This window comes from Eurypyga helias, unplaced genomic scaffold (genome assembly GCF_000690775.1).
Source record: "Eurypyga helias isolate BGI_N326 unplaced genomic scaffold, ASM69077v1 scaffold44260, whole genome shotgun sequence".
Taxonomy (NCBI): domain Eukaryota; kingdom Metazoa; phylum Chordata; class Aves; order Eurypygiformes; family Eurypygidae; genus Eurypyga; species Eurypyga helias.
Window position 1 is genome coordinate 3,626 of NW_010225954.1, and position 17,337 is coordinate 20,962.

Below are 17,337 nucleotides of genomic sequence, written 5' to 3' on the forward strand. Positions count from 1 at the left end.
GGCTCAAGCAATTGCTAATCTTTCATAACAGCACCTAGGGCTGAACTGAAGCTTTCCAGTGAGAAAGAATGAACCCACTCTTCAGTGAATTTCTGACCTTCAAAAATAACAATAATTAAAAAATCGTCTGAACCTTTTAATGCCAATTTAGCAATAGCAGAGAGCAACAGAAAAAAAAATAAAAAGAATGCTCTTCTGCATAACAGAGCTGATAAGCATCAGCTGCCCTGTGTATCTACTTTATCCATTATTGATCACGTACCACATAGTTTCTTTCATGGTTTTGCCTAAAATTCATGACAGGTTAAATAAGATCACAGTTATCCAAATTCGTGGTTTATGGCTTTTAGCAATCCAAAGCTCTTTTCTGCATCTCTGAAACTTCACTCATATTCTGAGACACAGTAAGAACAAATATCATCGACCTTCGGACAGTCCTTTTGATTGTCTTCAAAAGAAGTCATTCTGTCAAAGTTTTATTTAGTTAACACTTATGGCCACGTTGAAATTCTATTTACGTATTGCTGGAAGAGACATTTCTGTAGCAATGCAAGAGAAAGACATCAACAGACCTACCCTTTTCCTAGCACACCGCAGCAGTATTTACTCCATATTTTCTCCACATTTTTTCATCCTTACCTTATACTGACTCTACTGCTGCTTGGATTCCAGGACACTGAAAAAAATGAAGGATTTTTCTGGCATTGTTGGCCCAGGATGCCTCTCAGATAACACTTAAATGCCTTTATCAATGTCTGCATTTTCTAACCGTTAAGTCTTATTCATGATTCTCATTTTCCCCTCTTGATTTTATATAACCTATAAGCATTGGCACACACAGAGACAGATTTTGACTGCTTTCGTCTTTTCTTTCAACCAGGACAAGTTTTGAGCTGGAAAAGCCCTCCTACGCAGCTGTAGTTCATTGTTTTGGTGACCTAATAAGGCATTTGTAAGCAACTTCCATTTATCATTTCCCTTACATCTTTAAGCCTTTCCTCTTGCCCAGGAGCATGTCAGCTTTGGTTAACACTCAGTTCAGAGAGCACCAGAGACTGACAAGCACCAGTCAACCAGCTCGTCTCTGCCCATTCCAACTGCAACCGCTCCAAGAAAACACCCCCAGTTCCATGTTCTCTGACCAACGGAACACGCGGCTGCTCTCCCCACGAGTGCTCCAGACCCCAGCAAGCATCACCCACGTGGTGCCTGTATGACGGAGATGGGCATCAGTGGAGCTTGTTCAAACACCTTCCACTGCGAAGTGCCGATGCCGCTAGGTGCTTCGCCAGGAAATTAATACTTGACCGTGAGAGGGTCCTCATGGAATCCCAGCTGCACTTCAGACCACAAGCCCAATGTTTACCAACCTGCCCACGGCATGCGTCCGTGGCCTGGATTTCCTTACAGCCAAACCCTCCGGCTTGCAGTTCCACGTCCTACAGCAGCCCCCCATGCTGAAGTGAGCTTATTTTCTTCGTACCTGATGCCAAAGTGAGATGACATTTCCATGGAAACCTGTGCATATTTTAAAATAACTTACTCGGAAGAGAGGCTGAAGCACCATTACTCTGTATGGACTAAGGAGTTCAGTGTGGCACCAGTTCTAATCATGAAACTCTTGGTCAACCCTTCTCCCTGTTCTTTCTCCCACAGCCAGGCGTATCTCATCCTATGCCACATTATGCAGGATCCCATGCAGCAGCGAAAGGTTTGCGACTGCACCTGCAGCCCTCTGGGATTAGTCCAAGCTAGATGCAGAGCTCTCAAGGTTATTGCTCATGTTGCATAAAAACAGAGAAGAAAACAAGTCTCATATTCAATTCCCCTTTCAGAAGGGGGAACAGATCTGCCTGACAAGAGAGCCCAGCTTTCACGTCTGTTTGGAAGCCTACCCTGCAGGGGGCAGGCAGGACATCTGAGGGATGAACAGCCACATATCTGAAACGTAGGAGCAGTGCTGTCTCAGTGTGGGTGTAGATAGATCAAACAACTCCAAGTGAGGGCATACCTGTGCAGGTGGCTCCGGCTTCAGTCCCTGCCCACCCCCCCAGGATGCCTTGCTGTTATCCCTAGATTAATTTCCACTTACGGCACAGTGAAACTGGAAATAATATGGATTTTTTACAACCAGAGTCTGGAGGTGCATATATGTTTTGCCTCTTAGAATGAATTCACAACCCCAGTTTGGAGTGAACTGGAGAACTCGGACTGGCTCTCTTGCACCAACTCACACCTCCCACTTGATGCATCGGATATATTTTTCCCCGTTACCTGAGAAAGCCTTAATTTCAATACACCACATATATTATATGCAAGCTTTGCTGTTGGTATCTTTACATTGAACCAGCAGTTAAAATTCACACATGACAGGAATAGACAGTGTGTCCTCCAGTCACTCAAATGGTACCTCACTTCAACTTTAATCAAATTCTTTTACTGGTGTTTTCCTCCTCCTGTTTCACTCCTTATCTAGAAGCAAATGAAGTATCCTCAGACAACATCCACCAGAGAGGTCAAGGTCAGTGACTTTTCCAGTTCTTCAACACTGGTAGGTTCCCAAGGATAAAACACAACCACTTTCTTCTTTTCAGTCATGAGAAAACCGTTATCACTAAACCTGCCTTTTATACTCCCTACATCCAGGGAAACAAAAGGAGCGATCGCAGTGGTCTGAAGAACAAATACATAAACATCATCTCGTTGGGATACAGAGGCCTGGAAGAGAAACAAACAAACAAAATAACTAGAGAAAAGAAACTGTGCATGTTAAAGAAGAACCCCCTTACACCCACAGAGGGAGAGAGACCTGCATGTCAGTAAAACTGACTGAGCAACCACGTGTGATCAGAATCACTATTCACTGCTGGAAATCTCTGCTGGAACAAAAGGTTAAACCAACAGGCTTTATAGGTAAGAATCATGCATCAAGTGCAAATGTTGTTACAGCCTTCTTACAGATTACTACGGATTGTGGGAAAACGCCACGCAGCATTATCACTCTACCTTTTCTTATGAAAAGAACCAAATAATAGTAAATTGGACTGGTACACCATACTGGTAGTCTTACTTATTGCTATGAAAGAGATCTGTCCTACCACCACCACACTTCACTCACAACTACTATAGTAACTGGCCTTCCCAATTACATCGGCAATAGAAATACACAGAAGCAGAAGTTGGTGAAAACCCACAGTAACACAGGAGGTCACCTTGCCTTAACGGAACATGGCAGTGAAGCCCTTGCACTGCATTTAGACAGCAGCTATATTGTGAGATATCAGGACAAGGTATAATGCTTTCTATTAAGTTCTATCAGTAGTTAATCTCAGAGAGGCTTAAAAGCACAACCAGCATGGATTTCCATGCAGCACTCCCCATTCACCATCATGAAATACTACGCTACATCCTTTTCAAATGCCAACTAACTACATACAAAAACCACTCAAACTATGTTAAGTGCAGAAATCACATCCCACTTATGAGAAAAACAATGCTATTCATTTTTAAGAAAAAGTACATATCCTTTACATTTTGTGTTTTCTGAAGAAACACCAGTCTTCATGTTTTTTAAAAGCAATGCTATGGAGTGTGGGCACTGTATTTTCAAATACATGTGATAATGTATTTAAATACATATAATTATATAGAAATACATTATACATAAATAATGTGTTTTCAAATACATCAGCAATGTATTAGAAAGTCTAGTCAGTTTATTAGTAACTATGTATAGAAGCACCAGCTTCTCACAAAACAGAATCATTTTCTAAATCACAGCTGCATACTTTCTTAAAATAACCACTTTGCTTTTACCCTTGCTAGCTACCCTTACTAGTGAGTACTGCAGAGCCAACACAGCTAAGGGAAAACGGACTGAAACTTCCCAGCAATGCTCTGGTTGCAAAGCTTTCATTACTGCTGATGTCATCCACAAAAAAAGCAGCATGACTCAGACTCCAGATTGTGCCACTAGCTGAAAAAAATAGGACCAGGCTGCTTTCTTTCCCGTGAGCACACAGGAGGCAGGCCACGCTGCTGTGAGAGATAAGAAGGGAAACTCTGGCCCAGTTTCTTTTTGTAAAGTAGTCATGCTGGTCCAGATTCAAAGAGACTGCAGACCTATTTCCCACCTCGTCCAGTTTAGTTCTAGAGAGCAGAGCTGCATTTTGGAAGTCAGATGTGAGAACACACAGGCCCCCATCCTGCCAATCTGCTGATTAAGAATTTTGCAGGAAGATTTACATGCTAAGAAGCGAGGCTTAATGAAGTGTGAGTGTGAACACACACAGAGCATGCTCGCTCTCTCTACACACTTGTTAGGACAGAAAAAAACAGGGAAAGGCCCAAACGGATTGAATGACAGCGTTACACAACACTGATGGGTTTTGTGCCTATTCAAAAGACTGACACACTTGGCAGACATTAAGAAATAATGATTATTATGTAAATCAGAACCCTTAGCTGGAGGGCAGGGATTATCAGGAGGAGGAAAGGTGCATGTAATGTTTAGCCACGTCACACTGATCTGAGAGGTTGAACACTTCAAGAGGAAATCCTGCTGACAGTATGCACTCCACACTCAACTGAACTAGCGTCACCTAGTACTGACATACAGGTCTGTCTGCAAGCCCAAACATTTGCCGTGGCGCTATCTGCTATTAAGGACAAAAATAATGAAAGGAGCAATGCTGCAGCACTCAGCTTCCACATGGAAGCTAGAACCGCGCCAGCGAAGGAGACAGAACATGCAGTGGAATCAGACCCTTCAGAGCAGGCAAACAACCCCAACCAGTGAGATCAGCAAAACCAAATACAGTAAAATTAAGCATGAATGATGCTTACAGTAAGTTGGGTCTTTTCTAATCCTACAGCATCCTTCAGTGATGAAAGGAAGTGATGGTTTGTAGGACTCTGGAGCCCACCTTCTCCCACAAGACGGAAAGTAATAACGCAGCGTTTCCTGGTACAATTTCCACATCCTTCCAGAAAGTCATTTATGGGCTTCTTGTAAATGGGGACAGTGCTTTGTGCTGTGACAACCACACCATCTTTCACAAGGGTGCATGCTGACTCCAGAGAACTCCAGGCGTACACAACAACCTATCAAGCACGTTGAGAGAACACAAAAAATTTAGAAGAAAAGTGACACCTGTGAAAACAGCCACCCAACAGGTCTCAGATTAGTCATTGCAAGAGATGTTCTCCTGACAATACCAGCTGATTTCCACCTAGCACAAAACTCCACAAAGATGGAAACAATTAATATGGCATAAGAATTACATCATAATATAAACCTAACAAGGAGTCCACTTCAAACAGTCTGGATCTGTTGTTGTTCTTGATCTGCGAGGCTTTTTGTTTTCTCCAGGCTCCTTGGGAGGAGGGGGTTGCCAATTCCTGACAAAGGAGTGCTGGGAAAAGGAATTAGCGAGTGACTGATTTGTTGACCCTTTTTCCCTCCCCTCCCTGATTAAAAAAAGTCAAACAAATTATTTTCTTGAGGTTACTCATTGTTATCTGATGTAACCCAAGTGGGTAGTCTAGAGCTTTTGCACAATCACAGAAGCAAGCTGAATCATCCTAAAAGGAATTACGGATGTTATATTAATACAGTAAGATACATTCCTAGAGATCACACATACATTATTAATGCACCCTTATGTTATTAAAATAAATAATATGGAAGTTAGGCACCTTAAAGAGAATTGCAGTATTCTCTCTATTCCTAAATTTCAGGCTATTTTGACCTTAGCAGGGGCCTGCAGTCAGAAACTGATCTCATCTCCTTTCAAAAGTTTTACGTTCCAAATTTTCTTGTAGTGTGAAATACAGTATTCATCGGAATTATGCTGCTGCCAATACTTCTCTGACATTATCAGAAAAAATTAATTTAAGCCTGTTACAATAACTCAGACCAGAAAAAAAAATTTCATTAAGTTCAGCCCTACCTAAACTGACTATCCAAAGTGACTATGTCACTTACCTTCAAAGTCAATTTGTGGTCTACATGAAGATCTGAGACACCGTAAATGTACAACACACCTTTGTCTTCATAGGCCACAGGCAGCAGTGGTGCAAAGAAGTTCCGGGCAAAATAATGGAGCAGTTTCCACTTACCACCATACTCTGAAAAGGGTCAAAAGGAAGAAAGATTCAGATTAGATCCAAGATTACCTTGGCACACAATCCCTTCCTGTGCTCTCGGGTCCTGCTATGGCAATACAATATCCCCCTCCACCCTTTTTCACCTCTATCAAGTGCAGAGAATGACAAGTTACTCTGTTTTTCTTGCAGGCAAGGCTGTGCTCTGGAAGGGGGTTGGTGCTCTTCCAAGCTGTCCTTTGAGCTTCACCAAAAGGTCCCATTTTGTAAGCGTTGGCACTATCACTGCTATGCTGTTACTCAGTTAAAGAAAGCCTTCAACACAAGTGACATTAGATGACTGACACAACGTACCACACATCAAGCTGGAGCATCTGTGTGTTGAGCATCTAGACAAACTCGCTGGCACTGGTGGCATTGCCATTAACTACCACCGCTGTAAAGAGACAACAGAGCCTGACTTTCAGTGCTAACACAAAGCACTCTCTTCCCCTTTTTCAGTCCTCTTTCAGTTCTTCCTTAGAGGAACATGAAGAGCAACAAAGACAGAACACCCCCTCCACAAGTTCTCAAATCAAAGACAACTCTGAGTAAGGCAAAATGGATTTGACAAGATCTAGGGACAGCTCTGACTTCATGGGAGTCAGTATACATGGTGTACACATGTGCCAACCAGTTTGTTTTGCCACTTTTACAGAAACCTGTACCTCGTTACTTTTAATACTTTGAAAGTCTGTCACTGACGATCTGAAAAAGCCATCAAATATATCCTCTCCAAAAAAAAAGCAGTTTTACCAGATGCAACACTGCCACACAACCATTGTGAAAGAGAAGCTGCTTCCATTTCTTTCTCTATTCATTTTCCATCTAGCACCCACTGTCAGCATTTTAACTCTGTCTTTGCTCAACCATTATCTAGTCATTGAAACAGCACTAAAAAGAAGTAGCGAGTCAGCTGTATCAACCCATAAGGAAAGAAAAGTTAGATACTGCTTTTATTCTTGTTTCTGGCTCTTTGTTTTATCCAACAGGTTTGAAGTCCATGGAAGCCAAAAAATATTTCCAGAAATATGGTTCTGTTGTACCTAATCACTTCCCTGGTTTGGTGCTTTTACAAAGCTATTAGTACTTTCAAACATCTCATAATTACAGACTTCATCCAGAGTGACGCAGTCTTTAAAGGGCATGTTGGTGGCTTTCACAGATAGACCTGAGCCTGCTCTGCCTGCACTCCACATCAACCTAAGTGAACTCTGTGGAGAGCAAAGTGCATTAGCTCCACCTTAGCACCTTGTATATCACCTTGCTTTCAGCAAGCTCACAACCAGCTAGCTTGGAGCACAGACAAGAAAAGCTCATATCTGACTGGAAAACCCGTACTGTGTCAAGTTGTGCTGAGATCAGACTGTTGCCAACAGAACACCACTGGCATTCAAGTTAACAGCACTGAAGCAAACCAAAGAAAATCTGAAAGAAAACTTCAGGCGAGGCTGCTGAGTCTCTTCAGAACAGACTGCTAATAAACTGATAAACATACTCAGCATATTGGTGCTGTTCAGTATCTGAACAAAGCCAAATTCTCCTACTCCCCCCACATTTGAAGGGATTCTTTCCCTTTTTTTTCCTGATGATAATATATGGTCTGCACTTTCTACGGTATCAAACTTCAGAAAAGGAAACTAAAATTTGGTTTGTAATAAGACGCCAGTAGCCTTTTTCCTGACTCCTCCCTGAAACCTTCTACACTGACAGCAGAAGTGAGAACAAACGTTTCACCCTGGAACAGATTTTAACTCAATCACTTCACACCATTAAATGCAACCTGAGAAACACGCTGCTAGTTCTTTCTTCACCTCAGTCTCACAAATTCAGATCTGTTATTCTCCATAACAGCCTGTGGTTTCAGATCACCAGGGGCCCTAAATATTGAGCCAGCAATAAATGCCAGTCATCTGTTCAAGGGAATCTCACGACAACTGCGCTGGCTGCCTCAAGGTGACACTTGTGTGGGAGTGAGGCAAATTGCCACTTTTCCCCAAAACACACTGCACAGATGCTAAAGCACTGGGCATGGCACAACCATCTCCCCAGCTAGGCGCTTACAATCTAAACCCACTTGGGTCAAAGCTGCTGAGTTCTGAACTGAAGGCAGAAGTGCTGTGACAGGAGTACTGTGCTGTGCTTTCAAGTTAAAAGGAGAAATATTTGCTACTTTTTTCCTCCTTACTTCATGAAGAAACACTGCTGTCTTGGACAGGAACTTATGTAAGCCCCTCCCCGGCTCTCTGCGAAATAAGAGATTTAAATAAGCAGCATTCACTGGTGATACTACTGTGCCAGCTAACAAGACTGCAGAAAAGTGTTTTTGAAGTGCAAATAAAACTAATTTCTCTGAAGTTCTGCATAATTTCAGCCATTAGCATTTCAAAAATCCCTCTACTACGCTGCCTAATTAAATGAATATTAAACCTTTCCTCACTCCACTGAGGGAACAGAACAAAACAAAGGGACAGCTGTACCTCTGCTGAGCTGCTTTTCTGTAAACTAACTTCAACAACATATGAATAATTCAAGTATTCCTACAATGACATCACTCTGTACTTAGACATTCACGGTCTCCATGCTCACTTCATCTAGAGATACACTTTTCTTTACAAAGAGACATTTTTCCAAGCATCTTTCTCTCTTGAGGCACTTAAAGCCTAAGAGCAGCCACCATTGCTGGAATCATAAAAACGAACATTGGGATATTCCATTTCCTAATACAAGTTTAGAAAGTCCAGAAAGATAAGCATCAGAGTTGGACTGCTGCCTTAACATTCAAGTAAACCAGCCTATTTCTTCTACTGCTTGGTTTTCCTTTGTTGGTTGCAGTTACTTTGCTTGGGTGAATAAAGGGAAAGTGTGTGTGTGTGTGTGTAAAAAAGAACAAAATAAAAAAAAACTGAGGGACAAACATCTCCCAGAAAGAGGGGGAGGATGGACTGGGTTCATTTTTTTAAGCAAAGGCCAAATGGCATTTTGCTCTAAGGACAGACTGAGACTTTCACACTAAGTCTTAGCTTTTTCTAGTTTACTCATGTTTCTTCACATAGGATATTCTTAAATAAAAGATTTTCAAAACCAGAATATACGAGAAATAACTGAAATTGAAAGAGAATCTGCCCAAGTCCTATATCATTTGCCACAGAACAGCTTCTCCATTTCAAAATGACTTCTAGACACTGTTTGAAACGTCAAACAGAGCCACTTCCCTCATAGCACACCTTCCTCCCCCATTTCTTGCTGCCTAAGTGACTCCTCTCTTTATATTCCAATTACTCCATTCTTTTTGTGTTCTAAAGGGAGAAAAAATATATATAAGGAGCTATCATGTGCATAAATAGTGTAACAGCACAATAATTTAGTCACAAAGAGTGATTCACCTCACCCGACACTGTTAGACACTAAATCTCAGCCAGCCAGCTTTTCCTATAAAGAGCTTTGCAGAAGCTATGCCAGGTGAGAGGTGTCACATGAATTTCTATGAAAACCAAACTCACCATGGAGAAGATAATTCATCCCACTTATCAGACATCTAAGGACATGATTAATCACATCCTGCAGATAACCATCTGACTATGGAAAAAATCTAGATGTCTAGCCTTTTGGACAGTGCAGTATTGCCTACTGCAGAGAGAGGTTTTGATCGTTTACCAGGGGCCAGACGAAACAAAGTCAACCAAATTCACTGGGATTATGGAAAGCATAATTCTACCAGGGTGCTCCTTCTTCCTATCCTACTAACACACTCTCTTGTCTATTCACACCCAGGGTGGCTGGGTACCCACATTCATCTGTACAGCTGAGCCAATAAATATAAACCAAGGACTTATAGGACAGACCATTCTGGAAACAGAATTTCTTAGAAGACTTCAAATTTGAAAGAATTGATATTACTAATGTGAAAATAATTTGCAAAAATTGAGAAATTTCTCTGGAAAAACCTGGATGATATATCACACACAGTTTCAGGAAGATCAGCTGTACTTAAGAAAAGCAAGGATAGTTCAAAGTTTACCTCACAAGGGGGTTGTGCCCTCAATCTCAACCACCACTGCTTCCTAATAGGAAGCTTTGTCTGGCTTCAATGATATTATTTCCTTGGGAGAAATGAGAGTACTTCTTAAATGAAAAACATATTTTTACGACACTAGGAGTTACATACGATTTTATCCTCTCTAAACTAAACCTTGCTAATACAAGAGTAAGAGCTGGTGGCTGCTAAATTTGAACAGCAAAACATTCACAGGGAAAGAATTGCTTTGTTCTTTACTCTCTTCCACTTTCACACACTATTAGGATGACCCTGAAAAACACTTTTCTGGAAAGTGCTTCTAAAAGATGGACAGAAACATGTTCAAGGTTTGAAAAGTTGCTCAAGAGAGAGCAGAGCCATACTTCCGATACTTCCAGATGAGGGAAACAAAACAAGACTGATAGTTGGTGCTTTTTACCAGACTGTCACAAAACTTACCCAAGGAAGCCCATGAAGGTGCCTGCCAAATATCATTCAGTTGCCAGTACAGAGATCCCATTGTGTGTCCTTCTCCTTCGATTATTTCACTTTGACTAAACCGATAGAATTCAGTTTCGGTCTTTATACACTGAGCCTGCATCACCTTGGTCAACAAACACGTAACAAAATAAAAATCAGTGTTTTGTATTTTACTTTACTTTCAAAGCATGTGTGTATATATTAATATACCACAGAGACTTCACAGAAACAGCATGTGACTTTAAACTTGAGCCTTCAAGAGTATACATCTGCCGTGCAGTGGGCCTCTGCTTGGAGGACATCTATTCCTAGCAGCTCCTGACAGCTTCACAAGCAGTATCTTTAGAGAAACTCTGGAGAGGCTACTTCCTGCATTCCAGCCAGTGAAGATTACTGCCTTTCAAAGACCACGCCCAAACGGAAGACAAAGGACAGATTTTTTTTTTTTTTTAATTAATATAAATAAAAATCCAAGAGATACAAATGCTGCCCTACCTCTAATATACATTACCATGATGTCCACATCCCTATACTCTGAACATATAACACACATTCCCCGTATACAGTCAAAACTGCACAAGAACAATCTTTTTTTACCTGCACTCCCATTACTCTCCTGCCCCACCTTGTCATTAAAAAAAATGCTTTTCAGAATTGTTCATTGGCCAAGTTCTCAACAGTGGTCAAACAGCCTGTTACTTTCTTCACAAAGCATATTACTAGGTTGGAGAAGTATTAAAGGAAAAAGCTATTATGTAGGACAGCTCAAAAGGTGAAGATAATACTTCTTGTTAACCACTAGAGCCAAGTTGACTCTCCTTATCCTTTTTGCTATCCTTATTTTCACAGTCTTAAGTTGTTTAACCTGTTAATAAGGCCCTGACAGACTTAACCCTGCAGAAACCCTCACAGCTTTCTGGGTCAGGACCTCACCATGCAAGTTTCACCCCTGCTTTCCCATTTCCCAGCATCATCTATCCTTGTTCTCTTGTCACCAGTGCCTAAGTTCTCCAGCTGTTTTGTTTTTATATAAAACTGCTGACAGCAGCTCTCAAACATTAAAAAAAAATTATTGAATGGGTAGTTATCCCCATCAAGAGAGTTTCTGAAATCCCTGGAACACAACAAAAAGTATCAGCACTTTAAACTTGCCTAATAGCATGAAGAAGTTACTTAACATCAGTTAAAAGTCACATAGAAATCAAGAAGAAAGAAACAAGCACGGGGTAAACTACCATGGATGAAGAGCCAAATATAACCTGCTGATTTAAAAAAATAATATTAAAAATATCAATATCTGAGTCCATCACAAAATAAAAGCTACTAATAAACTCATTCATAGAGAACTGCATTCTTTCGAAACAACCTTGTTTCAAAGGTCACATATTCCTTGTGGCAAAAATGAAAGTATTACGCCTACAGGGGTCACGTGAAGAGCAAAACATACCCACCATGAACACAGAGGAACATGTAGCACCAGAAGTAAAGGTGTACCAAGGAAGGCCAGCACACCCCTGCGTCCCAGCCAGCTTCACGAGTGGGCCCAGCTGCGGGCAAGGACCAAGGCAGTACATGCAGCCAGGCTTTCTCCCAGTGAAGCCAGTTTCTGGGAAATTCCCTGGGTAGTATTCCAGCCCTTCTATGAATAAAAATGGAGCCTCTCTTCAATAAACAAAAGACAAGCTAGGTCCCAATTAAACTGGACTCTCCAATACTTCAGAGCAGAAACTCACTGTATGGCTGACCATTACTTAGCAGAACAGGCCCCGTTTTAACCGCTGACAGTATCTAATGGAACAAGTATTGACAGCTACTTAGATTGACGATATCGCCATTACCTGAGTGAGGTAAATCATATCTTTGAACTTCTTTATGGGATCTGTGCTCTGGGGAAGCTTGAAATGATACGCAATCTGTTGAAGCATCTGATCGTTGCCATTTTCGTGGTGTTGTCGATGGAGAGAAAAATTGCTTGTGTAGGACCAGTCCTCATTGGAGGAAACCTTTCAAAAAACCACAAAAGGAAGATCAGAGGAAAAGGCAAAATGTGCATTCAATGACTGACAGGACATTCAGTAAAGGATATCCATTACAGCCTGCTGACATCATCCAAACCCTTTCAAATTGGTAGTATATTTCTATAGTGCCTCATGCAGCCACACAAAGAGTTTGAATCAGTAATACCCTTTGTTTCTACTCCTTGCACAAATAAATGAAAACAAGCATTGCTGTTGAACCCAGAAGAGCAACTTTTGGCTCAATGACATTTAACTTACTTGCCCTAAGCTTCACTTTGGCCAAAAGACCTCAGAGGTTTGCTTGCATTCATACTAAATCAGAAACATCCTAGACTAAGATGGAAGAATGTACTCTAGTCAAACATATTCAGGCATAAAAGTTACAGAAGTTAGTAGGGCTATAAATGCTAATAACGTGTATCTTTTCAAAACCTGCCTCCGAAAACAAATTATCAGGAAGCAGGTTTTTTCAACTAAGGACAACAATGCAGCACAGCTCACGCAGTTTTATTGTCAAGCTTCTCTGTAAAATCTTTTTATTTAAATAGGTTCCTTTTTAGGCTGGATCGAATAATTTTCATTGTTATTAATATGGATGGATGTACTGATTATGTCTCAGATAATATACTTTGCCCAGCAAATTGAAAAGAACATTCTGAACTCCTTTTAGTTGCATGCATGAGTATCAACATGATATTCATCTCTCTCTGAATAAATGGACAAACAGTATATGTCTCTGCTACAACTGGATAAATAAGATAGAATACACAATTTCTAAATTTAACAGGAGACAAAACCAAATCCTCTTATGAAATACATAAAGGAACAAATTATTTAAGAAAAAAAATTGGTAAAAATTATTAAAATCAATATGTTTTACAATTCAGCATTTATCATGTTTCTTCTGCTTCTAAATGAACATATATCCTCAGACACAGCAAAAGAAAAGTTAGGCATTCATTATTAAGGTATATATTAAATTGAATAACTATTAAAATTAGCGTCTCATAATTATGTCTCATCTAAATTTGCTTCCTCTTGCAACATCAAGGTAAATATACTGAACACTGAGGAGGGAAACAGTCCAGTTTCATCCCTTCCCTCCACACCAGCGCACACCTCTATCCCACCCGTGCCATGCCACACCTAACAATGTATTATCCCAACTGCAGTTTGGGTGCTGCAGCTTGTTGGGAAGAGACTCGCTGCCCTCACTAAATGAGGGCAGAGGGACAGTAAGGTGTGGAAGCCCAGCCTTACCTTTTCGATTGTACTGAAGGAAGGCCAGGACTGAAATCCATATTCTGAAGCAAAACGAGTTTTAGGATACACTGTCCAGTTCCAGCAGTCACTGCTGTAGTCATAAAAGTGAGTGTCACCATAATGGGTATCATAAGGATTCTGGGAGAGCCAACCTTCTTTGACAGACTCCAAGCCATTGGTGGGACTGGATGTAATAAAAGGACGACTCTTATCTTCCTGGGATTTTAAAAAAAAAAACCCAAACATAAAACCAAAACACAACCCCATCACAAAGTGATTGGCTTTTGTCATCCTAATACATAGTCTACGTTTTGAAAAAGGGGAGACGAGGGGTGGCAGGGCAGACAGAACATACCTCTTCCCAATTTGTGTTACCACCTAGGAAACATTCCCCTTTGTGTCCTGACAAACATCATCTTTACTTGCTTAATTAGCTTCTTACTTATGTTCTTGGAGGCCAGCTGGGCATGATACTGCTTGCTCTGCTGTTGTAAGGATTCTCTCCTCAGATCAAGAGATTTTTCTGTCGTTATATGCTTCTAAATTCTTAATGAAAGCTATTTAAAGTATGCCATGTGAAAAAAAAAAAGCTCAAGAAACATTAATATTGGAGTGCCGTGACTTCTTTATGGAAGATCATTACTTTTACAGTGTTTTTGCAAGAACAAGACCATTATTTTCCCCTTTCTTATTAAGTAGTCACCTAAATTTAGTCCTACCAAAGCCAAGCTGTTCTGCTAGAGATGCTTGCATGGTAGCATTGCAGGTTATTGCCATTTTGGCTGGCTCTGCATGTTAAGATAGCTGAGACTATAAGAAGGGTTAAATTTCAAATTGTTCAGTCACCTTTATTTATAGCTTCAGTAGATTTAGTACACTAAATCTTTTATCAGTGCCCTACAAAGTACTGGAGGCATCCCTCTGCAGCATAATTCATTTAGCACCCTACTTGTAGTAAGATAGAGGCCAGAGTTAGTTACCAGCCACAAGTTACAGCAATTGGCTCCAATACAGCAAAACACTTAGACATGTGCTTCATTTTAAGATATAGTCCTGTTTTCCTTTTTTTTTTTTTTGGACATGATTAATTAATATTTAACTGAAACTATTCACTATAGGACTGAAGTCTTTAGCTCAATCCTAGAAGTCTTTTTAAGTTATACAGTCCAGTACTGCTAGTAGTTGCAGGTTTCCTCAGCTGGTTTCTATTACACAGGAACTGAAATTATTTCACTGTATGGCTCCTTTTGGCACTCCAAATAGTTATTCTATGGGTTTTAAAAAAAAAAAAAAAAAAAAGAGGGTCTTGGGTAGCAATGCTGCACAAGTGAGCTGTAACTAAAAACCAGTATTAAGCCAGAGCGCTTCACCATGCAGTACCACAGCACCAGATGCACTGTCCATCCAACTCATGTAGCTAATCACGGAAACAGCCCAGCACACCCTTACAAACAATTCAGTTTCAAAAAGTCTAACAGAAACATAGAAATCTGGAGTCAAGATGTTAAGTAGGATTATAAGACATCAATACCATTTAGAATGCATAACTGTCCTCAAGAGCTGGATTCTTTTCAGCAGGTTTTTTCATACCTGGCCTCATTTTTATTGTTTCCTCATACCTAAAATTTTCTGGTAAAAAAGTATTTTAAATTCTCAGAGTACAACTACTCTGACAATGCCAGTAGCCTCCAGTAACAAGGAATAGTATTGCTGTCACCTACATACTGAGCGCCTGTCTTAGGAAAGGGAAACTTCAGGTCACGAGCCTCATAACATGAAATGTTTCATATTCTGAAAAGGGCAGAGATAAGACTAAAATTATCATACCCTGAAGTCAGTAAGACTATACTATAAATGAGATAACTGGGTGGGAAAAAAACACTAGCACTTTTAGATCAATAAACACTCCTACTCTTGTTGAAGGAGGAAGTTCTAACTGGACAAAACTTCTGCAACATTTTGTCTCAGCTACCAGGGGAGTTCAAAACACTCACCTGTGGTTCAAGCATTGTTTCTTAATCCCTATACAATTATACAACATGAATTTGGGACTTTTAAATCAATTTCACTCTACATACACGCATAAAAGTTACTTAAAAACAGATTCCATTAAATTAAAATTACATTAAAAAGAACTGCAATACTTAGAAGAGAAGAAATAAAACTTTAAAAAAGTTGTGCAAAATGGGTAGTGCTAAATCACTGGCATTTCATCGCATATTCCAGGTGCTTCTCTTATCTCAAAATATTCTCCCTTCACGTACTGTAAAACACCATCAGTCTGTTTCTCAGAAACACACAATATAATGACTACGCAGCACGAGGACAATGTTTATCATATCTTTTGTTTAACCTGCTTAAGTCACATAATGGAAGAGCACACTGAGGAAACATCATCTTTAAGAATTTCTTCAACCGCTAATATAGGGTCTGTGGGTTGTTAAATCCTTCTTACAGTATCCTTCAACAAAATCAGGATAGAGGAAATCTGAACATCTAGATTAATTAAAGGGCAAGTAGATTTCTGTCCACTGGAAGTGAAAGTATTTGTGGAGGTATGAAAAAGAGGAAAAAACTACATTTTCAGGTCTTCCTTTACACATCACAAAGTGTTAAAGAGGTAAGTAATTTTTGGTTTGTTTTACTTTGAGGGTAACCCTTGAGTTTAGAAAGATGTTTACAAGAGCTTGGAAAGTGTGATTCCTCAATAATGTGCTGTTTTTCATTTCCCAAAAGGATGCGATAAATAAATAAATGGGTAGGTAGATAAGTAAATAAATATATAAATTTACAAATGCCGATTTGCTCAAATTGCAAACATTTAAAACCTTTTGCCAAGTCACATCCCCCTATAGTTTCTTGAGATCACTTACAGTAAGAACTATTTCTTGGATGTTCTTCACATAAAGCATCACATAGTCTTTGATATAGACTTCTTTGTCAGCATAAGGTATGGAGAACCAGTTCTTCGCAATTGCTGCTTCGTTTTCATTGTTACCACTCCACAGAATAATTGATGGATGGGATTTTAAACGTTGTACCTGAAATACAACTTACAGTTTCAGAAGTCAAGCAAAATTACTTCTTAAAAATTAAAGTTAAAGGATTTAGCAAAGTTACGCTTTGTGTCTGCTACATAAAGGTACACTAACAGACAATTCTAAATAAGCATTTTTGGAACACTAACTTACACAGTCAGTTAATCAAAAATACATAATGGGAAACAGAGCTTCAACACATGGACAAAATACCTGATGAGAAACTTCTGCTCTTACAGATTCCAAATAATTCTGGTCAGTCGGATATAGTGCACATGCAAACATAAAATCCTGCCAAATCTACAGGGAAAAGGAAAGAAAATACAAAAAAACCCATCACTTCGTAAATCATTTTACATACTCAAAAATGATATGG

General features: G+C 40.0%; 1 protein-coding gene across 1 annotated transcript in view; it reads right to left on the minus strand.

Annotated features, from left to right (window-relative positions):
* Nucleotides 1-2,493: 2,493 nt before the first annotated feature.
* MANBA (mannosidase, beta A, lysosomal) overlaps nt 2,494-17,337 on the minus strand; it is a 35,416-nt gene continuing 20,572 nt past the window's right edge. The window contains exons 9-16 of the mRNA XM_010151007.1: nt 17,175-17,261; nt 16,797-16,964; nt 13,921-14,139; nt 12,481-12,645; nt 10,622-10,766; nt 5,987-6,129; nt 4,846-5,103; nt 2,494-2,718 (exon numbers count right to left, since the gene is read on the minus strand). Coding sequence (XP_010149309.1) covers nt 2,494-2,718; nt 4,846-5,103; nt 5,987-6,129; nt 10,622-10,766; nt 12,481-12,645; nt 13,921-14,139; nt 16,797-16,964; nt 17,175-17,261 — 1,410 coding nt within the window. The remainder of the gene's footprint in view (nt 2,719-4,845; nt 5,104-5,986; nt 6,130-10,621; nt 10,767-12,480; nt 12,646-13,920; nt 14,140-16,796; nt 16,965-17,174; nt 17,262-17,337) is intronic.